At 41.4% G+C, this 10713-nt stretch overlaps 1 protein-coding gene across 1 annotated transcript; it reads left to right on the top strand.

Moving 5' to 3' along the window:
* The first annotated feature begins 3074 nt into the window (after positions 1–3074).
* On the top strand, positions 3075–8209 carry LOC103654358 (uncharacterized). The gene is made up of 10 exons (XM_020552782.1): positions 3075–3289; positions 3375–3467; positions 3553–3654; positions 3745–4080; positions 4163–4285; positions 4365–4466; positions 7297–7359; positions 7448–7492; positions 7579–7833; positions 7918–8209. Exons 2-10 carry the CDS (start codon positions 3465–3467, stop codon positions 7984–7986), a joined length of 1098 nt encoding a protein of 365 aa, XP_020408371.1. The 5' UTR covers positions 3075–3289; positions 3375–3464; the 3' UTR covers positions 7987–8209.
* Positions 8210–10713: the final 2504 nt, after the last annotated feature.

The following is a 10713-nucleotide window of genomic DNA, read 5'->3' as shown; positions in this document are numbered from 1 at the left end:
GTATCTCGCTACCTTGTGGAAGGTCCCGGTAAGCAAATGCTAAAAACTCCTCAACACCAATTTTGTATGCAGTGTCCAATCTTGATTCTTTCATCCAACTTCGATCCATCAATCTTTATATTATGACCTATTAAAGTTGAATAAAACCCGTAAGCATTTATCCAAACCAGTTTAATTTATCTGTCCAAATTTCTACTAGCAATCTATCAAAAACTCCAATCGAAACATAAATTTACCAGAGGGACAGAGAAGGCAGTCAGCAGCACCTCAGCGGTCACTGGTCAGTCGGTTAGCCGCTCAGAGCCTTGGACAGTCGGGCCTCAGCAAGCCTCAGCTGCTAGTGGGCCTAAACCGTGACAACACCTAATCCTGTTCCGCGGTACCTGTTCCGCGGTTCGCCCCAGCAGACAAGAATACGCTCCATTGCGCAAAGATACGCTCCATTTTATAACCAACCGGCGGTCCATCTGGGGAGGAGAGAGCGGTTTCCGAGTCGTCACATAGGTCCGATCCCCTCGATTCGCCGGCGGCGCCACCAACCAGCAAGGTGATGCCTCCTCCCTCTTCCCCAATTAGTTATGTGTTTCCGTGTTTCCAATGGTGCCGTCGGGCAGGGTGCCGATGGGTTGGCGGTCCTGGCGGTTCGATTTTAACCCCACATCAGGGAGGGTGCCGTCGGGGAGGGTGCCATCGGCGTCAATCCCGACGGCGGCGGCCGCCACGGCGATCTCGGAGCCGATGCAGAGCGGGAAGGTGAGGAGCGTGTGGGAACCGCGCATGCGGTACGCGGCGCGGTCGTAGGCCACGGTAGCGTCCTCGGCGCTGTCGTACGTGCCGAGCCACACGCGCGCGCTGTTATTGGCCGCTGCTCTGGATGAAATCTAGTTTTGCTAGGTTTGATGGCTTGATGGCCTAAACTTTATCTAGTTTTGTTAGATTCTGGTCTTGTTAGATTCGGGGCAGCGGCTCTGGATGAAATCTAGTTTTGCTGCACAGCAACAGCCGCTGCCTGCTACTTTTTTGCTGCTCTGGGTGAAGGCTGTAGGCTGCAGCAGCAGTGATACCGTTGCTGCAAGTATCACAGCCGATGGAAGCAGTTTTCTTTATTTATTATGTGATATTGTGGTCTGTTAGTGTTAGAACTTGAAGACTGAACACTGAACACTGAAGTTTCTAGGTTTGATGGCTTGATGGCCTAAACTTTATCTATGTACTATTTGTGAAATTGTGTGGCCCACTATTTCAGCATTTAATTTTATTTATAATATTTACGTATCGCCATATCGGTGTTTTTTGAGAAATGGCGTATCGGGGTATCGGCGTATCGCGTATTCGTATCGCCGTATCAGGGCAACACAGGCTGTGATGATTGTTCTTGTTCATAGTTCGAATCTCATCATAGTGCTGATCTTCCCTCTACACTACACTGCTGCTTGGATAGGCTCTTCTACTATGTCCGCATCTTCCAAACACCATCTAGTTTTTGGCTAGCATGTGCTTGTGGTGACTATTGTATTAGTTATTACTGACTTGCAGGATGGATGTATTTGCTTAGTTAAAATAAAAGATAGTTGTGTTTGCTCATCTGATCATTATGATTTATGAGCACACATATTTATTAACGTATATGATTATTTTTATATTTTATTGAAACGAGAGCTATTTTTCGCGACATTACATAAGGTCTTGCAACATCCTATATTACTGACACATCTACTTTCGCATAGGAGTAAGTTGGCTGCTTTGGTTCTGGCAAAGTGACGCTATCGCTGATAAGAACTGCAACGACATCAGGCATTGTGGGACGATCTACTGTTTTTTCTTGAACACACAGCAAGGCCACAGCAAGGTATTTCATCAGCTCTTCCAGTTCGTAGTCATCACCAAAGGATTGATCAATGAACTCATTCCATCTTCTATCCTTCCACAGTTCCCAGGCCTGAAAAGAAAATTGATTCTTTACATGTGTATGGTGGTATAGCTTTAGCTGTTAGATGTATCTACAACGCCATGGATGTATAATGATTTCAATTCTGATGGGCACGTGCTTGCAGGGGATCCAAGAATGGATCGTTCTTATTGGTCTTCGCCTGCAACAGCCACATTTGCTTGTGGTTGTTTCTGTTCTTTCTTCTCTCTTTTCTAACTAGCTATCCACTAAAGAAAACAGCAAGAATAAAAAGCTAGCTATCCAACGAGATTAATACTAACTAGTGAATCTTATTCAGACTAACATGCTGTCCATATGATTTGCTACTGCCACCTGCAATTTCTGCCTGTTCTAAAGGTTGTATTGAACCTGTACATAATCTGATATGTGTTTGCCTATTTTGTTTATGAAAATTATAGAATGAAATGTTTGTTTCTTGCCTAAATTTTGGATAATGAAATTCCTAATTTCTAATCTTAGCTCTTAACTGAGAATGCAATTTCACAAGGCAACTAACATGCTCATCTTTTATTTTCTTGATCTCCTATATGTAATAAGCAGAATCAATCATGACAAGAGGACTTCGAAGATTAAAGAATTTGAACATTGATGGAGATGGTGCAGAAGCTGCTCAGGAGGAGCACGAAAATGTGGCAGATAATGAGAACAATGAAAGTTTACAGTCCCCTCCTGATGTTGATGATTTATTAGTCCGCCTGCCACACCAACCTCGAAGTCCAATTAAGATCATATGTAAGTTTCAGGTTTGTTCTTGTATATCTTGGTACAATGTGAAATCTTACATTTTCATATATGCAGGGCCAAATGGAGAGGTTAGACAGATTATAGGGGAATTCACACTTTCAAATTTACTAGCATTACAAGGAGGAAAGGTAATTGTAGAGACAGATGAAAATGGTGTCCCAAATGAAAGGTCAGCCTCCATTCTTGGGCAGCACCTTGGCCATGTAGCAGAAAGCCCAACCTTAGCCCCTTTAGACATCCCAAGATTTGACAATAGCAGGTTTAATTCACACAAGGAACAAATAATAAGGGATGTTGAGGTAATTTTTTGTTATCGGTGCAAGCATGTACCTTCATTTTTTATATATGTACTAACATTTACCTTCCTATATGTAGCTAAAGTTTGCCTTCCCAAGGCAAACCATACATCTTACAAGGGACTGGATCCTAAGGACAGTTAATAATAGGTGGCGAGCGTACAAATCTAAGTTGAAGAAACAATACTTCAATCGTGACGAGAGAACTCTAGAAGAAATCCTAAGAGAGAAGCCACTTACGACTAATGAACATCAATGGAGATCTCTAGTTGGAATTTGGTGCCAAGAGCAACATAAGGTGCCATCTATTTACTCAACACGTTTATATCAATTTTTAATCAAGGAATGTTACATTATTGCTTAATCATTGCCTGTCTTTGTAGAAATTATGTTCCACAAACTCTCGTTGTGCAAAAGAACAGAAGACTGCACACACATGTGGGAGGAAAAGCCTTGCTAGATTAAAAAAAGAGATGGTGATAAATATTCATCCATATTTGTTAAATTTCACTATCATCTATCTGAGGATTGAAATGATAGCCAAATAACTAAATTATGCAGGAAACCAGAACTAAACGAAAGGTTCATAGGATAGAACTATGGGAGGCAGCTCATAAAAAGAAGAATGGTAGATACACAACAGAAAAGGCAGAGACACTGATGGTACGTACATTTTCTGGTATAAATGATTTATGCTTGATCTAAAAATCAGCTTATAGTTCCTTAACCTTCATATATACTTTGTTTCAATAGGCTGCATCTTATGAGGAATTTAAAAAAAGGAGAGGGAACAATGATGGTAATCGTCTTTCATCTAAAGATTACAATGAAGTGTTCAATGATATTGTTGCCAAGGATTTCAAAGCACGTGGGTACTATGATGATAAGTACTGGAGTCAAGTACAAGCTTTTCAAGGTTTACCGTTTGTTAATCAAACGGAGGAAGAAAGAATGTACCAAGAGAAAGTAAATGAAATTGACAATAAAATGGAATCCGTGAGTGGTCTCATGAAGCATTGGCTTACTTTTATGTCAAAAAAGTATCCAGAAGATTTAACCCCAGAAATGAGAGAAGCTTTACAAAATGAAGTAAGCTTGCATTCAACAATGGCCCCCTCCCTCTCTAGAATAAGAGCATATTTTTAACAGTATGTTGGTTCAAATATTTCAGGGTGGTGATAGTTATGACCAATGCAATGAAGATGACAAATCTGAAAATTATGCTGCCAAAGATACGAGTAGCATCCAAGAAGATTCAAATGCTGACGTGACCTCTCGAACAAATGAAGTGCATGTATACTTCCTTTATTTCAATTATTAAATATCATTAGCTACTATATAATAATATTCAAGCTCTTGCTAATGGCTTGTAGAACATGGTTCATGTCGAGCAGCAGCAACAACAATCTGGCCATAGAAGTCTTGGACGAACTCAAGTCCATACATCTGCACCACATGAGCAAACACCTTTAAAGGTATGTTAGAAAGGCCTACTCAATTACCAATGCACATGTATCTTGTATTTTTTTGTATTTTGTTACCTGCTTCAAAGTTGTTATTTTGCAAATGATTAAGCCTCCCCCGCAGCCTGAATCAAGTTTTTAGCATCAGCCTGAATCACACCAACAATCAAAATAAAATTACAGTGAAAGCAAATTCAGATTGATCTAAGACTTTTGCCCTAAAATTCTAAATTGTGTTCATTTATATGATGGTCAATTGGTCATCATACCAAAAGGGAGAGCATGAGTGAATGAGAGTCAATTATCCCAGTACTAGGTGATAGTAAGATCTCCATTTAAAAATGCACACTTAACATCCATGTGGTGTACCTCCCACTCACCTTGAGCTGCCAAAGCCAGGAGTAACCTCACTGTCTCCAGCCTTGCAACAGGAGCAAAAACCTCATCATAATCAACTCCATGGATTTGTGCATACCCTTTTGCCACTAGCCTGGCTTTGTATTTTACCACCTTTCCGGTTGCATCCCTTTTTACCTTGAACACCCACTTCAGACCGATAGCCTTGTGATCTTTTGGCAGTTCTGTAACTTCCCAGGTCTCATTCTGATGAATTGACTTTATCTCTTCTTCCATGGCATTCCTCCAGCAGTCTTGTTCAATAGCTTGCTCAAAATTTTTTGGTTCATCGGCAGCCAACATGCACAGCCCACTGTACTCGAAATCTTGGATTTCTTCAGTTGAGTCAAACAAATTCGCTAGTGTTCTGTACCTCAGTGGTACTCCTTCTGAAAATTGAGGACTCTGTACAGGAGGAGACACCATACCTGTAGTCTGAGCTGTACTTGTCAATGGAGTGTGTGGTGAGCTGGGAACTGCATCATGTCCCACTGCACTCCCCTGGCTTGCTGAGAGATCCCCTTCAGCAGTTGGTTCAGAGGATGCTTCAATATTGCTTTCAGTTGATATTGTCGGAGTTTGGTCACAGAACTGATGGTCTACAACAAATGTTTCAGTCACCTTATCACCTGTGTTAAGCACTAAACTCTCCCAGTCCCATGGTGTGTTTTCTTCGAAAACAACATCTCTGCTAACAACCAGTTTATTTGTGGCAGGATCAAAAAATCTATAGCCTTTTGAACCTGATTCATAGCCAATGAACATCATCCTTCTTGATCTGTCAGCTAACTTATTCAAACCAGGACCAGCTAGCTTTACATGTGCTACACATCCAAAGACTTTTAGATGACCAACACTTGGTTTCTTACCATGCCATGCTTCATATGGGGTCTTTGAGATAAGAGCTTTAGTGGTTGATCTATTCAGAAGATAGACAGCTGTTCTAACAGCTTCTCCCCAAAACACTGAAGGAACTTTCATTGTCTTCAGCAAACACCTTGCCATTTCCACCACTATTTGGTTTCTTCTTTCCACTACCCCATTTTGCTGTGGAGAGTATGGAGTAGTAGTGTAGTGTTTAATTCCTTCTTGGCTGCAGAAAATTGAGAATAAATTTGAAATGAATTCCCCACCCCTGTCTGTCCTCATGGCTTTCAGCCTTCTACCAGATTCAACTTCAGCCCTCATTTTTATGCCTTTGAACAATTCAAATGCTTGATCTTTTGTTTTGAGCATCTCCACCCACATATATCTACTATGATCATCTACCACTAGCAGAAAATATGAGGCACCCCCCACACTCTTAGGAGTTATTTGACCACATAAATCTGCATGAAACAAATCAAGGTTTTCTTCTGCTCTAAAACCAGATACCTGTGGGAAAGGCTTTCTGTGTTGTTTTCCTAAGACACACCCATCGCATACTTGCTCTACTTTCTTCACATTTGGCATCCCCACTACCAGATTTTTCTCACCCAATTCCTGTAAAGCTCTGAAATTCAAATGTCCATACCTAGCATGCCACTGCCATGCCTTTTGATCTGAATTTGCTAACAGACATATAGGTGAAGATAAACCAAATCTGACAGTATACAGCCTATTTCCAGTTCTAGGAGCAGAAATCAACAGGTTGTGTTCCAGATCATAAATGCACAGCTTCCCATTTTTGCCCTCAAAAAGAAAACCTTTTTCTTCCAGTTGACCCAAACTTACTATATTACACTTCAACTCAGGAATGTAATAAACATCAGTCAAAACCTTATGACCACTCTTACGGTCTTGGATCACAACAGAGCCCATACTGGGCAGTCTCCAGTACACCAGCGATTCTACGCGGTACACAAACAGATTTATAATTTAACTACCCGAGCTAATGCAGCTAAATGCACTGATAACATATTGACATGATTACAGAATGGCTAAATGCAACACCATCTCCATAGCTTCAGAACCCTCCATCAACTGAAGATCATCCACCCCGCTTTCTTTGGCATTTCTGAGAAGCATGTTCAGCTTTGGAACCTCTGCAGCACCAGTGGCAACGATGAGTTTGCTGATTCGTTTGTGGGCAACACCTCATTTTTCACAGTACTTGTAGAGCATTTCCTTTCCCCTTACACAAAGGCTAGCCTACAAAAGGCAATCCGCAGGTAGAATATGTGATACATTAATTAAGGGCTCCATGTATTGCCTGTAAAGTTAGAACTATTTTCAAGTTAGATGCTGAATTCTCATATATACTAACGTGTGCTGAATCATCTAGAATCCTAAAGCAACTCTACTGTTATAAGATGTTCAGAACTGGTCTGCTAGCTTTTGGAAGGATTAGCTTTCTTTTGCAACTCTAGGGTTCAGTAATTGGTTCCTATTCGTCTACATTCCCTGTTAAAATCTAATATTTATAATTTTCTTTTTCTATAATAATTGAGTGAAACTATACCTGTAGGAGGCACAACTTGATGGCAATGTAGTCAAAGATTTGCCAAGTGATCCTATATTGCACAACATGGTATGTCTAAGCTAATTGTATTATTGTTTCAATTAAAATATAAAGCATAATTTGATTAAGTGATGCTATGATTTGATGTTTATTATAGAGAACTCGAAGGGTTCAAGCTGCCAGCATGGGCATATCAGAATCAGTATGTGGTTTTATTTGCCTTGTTTCTTTCCAATTATGACGTTGTTTTTACCAAAAGATCATATGTTCATGTTTTGTAATTTGTAGAGACAAAAGCAAGTCTACCTTATTTCACTGATAAACAAAGGCAGAGTTGTGGCCAAAGGGAAGTTAGTGACTACAGATAGCCAAAGAGAAATATTAGGAGCAAAGCTTGGACCAGAATATTGTGGGGTTCTTGTTGAAGGCCTTGAAAATATTGAACTTGGCAATATTATATATGAGGAGGTACCTAGACCATCTAATCAGATTCGTACACTAATTGATGCTATTGGCTATGTTATTCCTTGGCCAATTACACATGTAAGTTTCTTTTTTATTTGAAATAGTACATGTGTCCCCATAACAACTTCAAATTGAGTTATTGATCTAACACATGTTTCATAGGTGAAACAAGCTAGAAGCTCATCTTGTACCCGCAACAAGTTGGTACCTGCAGCACGTGGACAAAGCTAGATGGCGTGGACAAAGCTAGATGGGAAGCCTAGTATAATTGCAAAGTGAATCAGTTAGATTCTAGTAGTTACTAAAATTTTTAAGTGATATTTGTATGATATTGCCACTTTGGCTTTGCTTCTTTGTGAACACAATTGGCAGTTACTGAACATGTTTGCTATCGAGTTAGTTAGCTTCTTGATATTTTGCCAAGGCCAAAAGCAATATTATTGAGGGTTTATAATTTGATTTTTTTAACATTCATCTCGATGCACATTTATATATATAAATGTATAAATGAAAACATCTTTTTTTGGCACGTAATAAAGTGTTACAGTATAACGTGTCTATATTATTATAAACAAATATAGATGTATGTACAGAATCGTTTCTACAGGTCTTAATACACACTTTGACGTTACTATATAACGTATTGATATGCGTAGGCACACAATACAAACGTGGCTATATTATTGTTTCTACTTTTGTTAACACGCGTTTTGGCATTACTATAAAATGTGTCACTCGCCAGTTCAGCTGACACGTCACCTTTCCACATCACCTGCCACGTCATTTTTCCACATCACCTGCCATGTCACCTATCCACATCACCTGCCATGTCATCATTCGTGTCACCTACTATATCGTCTCTATACTCCTTAATGCGCAATAAAGCGTCACTATAAAACGTGACTATAGTAATACACATGAATTATGAATGTATCTATAATATCGTATCTATATTTTTTCACACATAATAAAACGTTACCATATGACGTAACAACAATAATAGACACATGTTATATGCGCATCTATAAAAGCGTATCAATGTGTCTAAACATGCATCTAACGTGTCTATGAAACGTCTATTCATCTAATATATACGCTTACGATAATCGTTTCTACAAAGTCTGATACGGTCCATACGAAGACGCTTCTAACACGTTTTTGGAAAGCGTGCGTACATTCATATAGAGACGAATTAAAGCGTGCCTATTGTCCAAAAAAGCATAGCTACAAGGGGGGTTTTCTAGTAGTGTTCTGTACTTGTATTGCTCACAAGCTTCGGCTCCATCTATATTATGGATTGCTTTTGAATCTGTCCAGTTTCCTTCGGCCTTTCTGACAGCTTCCTGACTTCCATGAATAGCAATAGGCCCTTGATCCGAAGGTATCCTCATGCAAAGATATGCCGGATGAAGAATTGCTTCAAAAGCATTGAGTGTCCCACGACCAATGATTGCATTGTAAGGGTATTCCATGTCGACAATATCAAACACAACTTGCTCAGTCCTTGTATTGTTGACAAATCCGAAGGTCACTGGCATCGTGATCTTGCCGAGCGCTACAATCTGCCTTCCTCCGAAGCCACAAAGAGGGTGTGTGAAAGGGAATTAGGCTTACACCTAGTCCCAAATTAATTTTGGTGGTTGAATTGCCCAACACAAATAATTGGACTAACTAGTTTGCCCAAGTGTATAGATTATACAGGTGTAAAAGGTTCACACTCAGCCAATAAAAAGATCAAGTTTTGGATTCAACAAAGGAGCAAAGAGGCAACCGAAGGCACCTCTGGTCTGGGGCACCGGACTGTCCGGTGCACCACCGGACAGTGTCCGGTGCACCAGAGGACTCCAACTTAAACTCGCCACCTTCGGGAATTTCCAGAGGCAACTCCGCTATAATTCACCGGACTGTCCGGTGTACACCGGACATGTCCGGTGCTCCAAGGAAGGATGGCCTCAGGAACTCACCAGCCTCGGGAATTCATTTGAGCTGCTCCGCTATAATTCACCGGACTGTCCGGTGTGCACCGGACTGTCCGGTGTAACAGCGGAGCAACGACTATATCGGCGCCAACGGCTACCTGCAACGCATTAAATGCGCGCGCTGCGCGCGCAGAAGTCAGGCACGCCCATACTGGCGCACCGGACAATGAACAGGACATGTCCGGTGTGCACCGGACATCCAGGCGGACCCAGAAGTCAGAAGCTCCAACGGTCAGAATCCAACGGCATTGGTGACGTGGCTGGGGCACCGAACTGTCCGGTGCGCCATCGAACAGACAGCCTCCACCAACGGTCAAGTTTGGTGGTTGGGGCTATAAATACCCCAACCACCCCCACATTCAAGGCATCCAAGTTTTCCACTTCTCAACCACTTACAAGAGCTAGGCATTCAATTCTAGACACACCAAAGAGATCAAATCCTCTCCAATTCCACACAAGGCTTTAGTGATTAGCGAGAGAGATTTGTCGTGTTCTTTTGAGCTCTTGCGCTTGGATTGCTTCTTTTCTTTCTCACTTGTTCTTGTGATCAAAACTCCATTGTAATCAAGGCAAGAGGCACCAATTGTGTGGTGGCCCTTGCAGGGAAGTTTTGTTCCCGGCTTTGATTTGAGAAGAGAAGCTCACTCGGTCCGAGGGACCGTTTGAGAGAGGGAAGGGCTGAAAGAGACCCGACCTTTGTGGCCTCCTCAACGGGGAGTAGGTTTGCGAGAACCGAACCTCGGTAAAACAAATCCGCGTGTCACACTCTTCATTTTGCTTGCGATTTGTTTTGCGCCCTCTCTCGCGGACTCGTCTTTATTTCTAACGCTAACCCGGCTTGTAGTTGTGTTTATATTGGTAAATTTCAGTTTCGCCCTATTCACCCCCCTCTAGGCGACTATCAATTGGTATCAGAGCCCGGTGCTTCATTAGAGCCTAACCGCTCGAAGTGATGTCGGGAGATCACGCCAAGAGGGAA

Source organism: Zea mays, chromosome 4, assembly GCF_902167145.1.
Source record: "Zea mays cultivar B73 chromosome 4, Zm-B73-REFERENCE-NAM-5.0, whole genome shotgun sequence".
NCBI lineage: Eukaryota > Viridiplantae > Streptophyta > Magnoliopsida > Poales > Poaceae > Zea > Zea mays.
The sequence above is the reverse complement of the archived record's forward strand: the minus strand, read 5'-3'. Positions and strand labels throughout refer to the sequence as shown.

Coding starts and splice junctions, on each gene's coding strand:
- LOC103654358 (XM_020552782.1), top strand. Junction 3,655..3,744: donor AAAAGGCAGAGACACTGATG/GTACGTACATTT, acceptor TTGTTTCAATAG/GCTGCATCTTATGAGGAATT. Junction 4,467..7,296: donor ATGAGCAAACACCTTTAAAG/GTATGTTAGAAA, acceptor CTATACCTGTAG/GAGGCACAACTTGATGGCAA.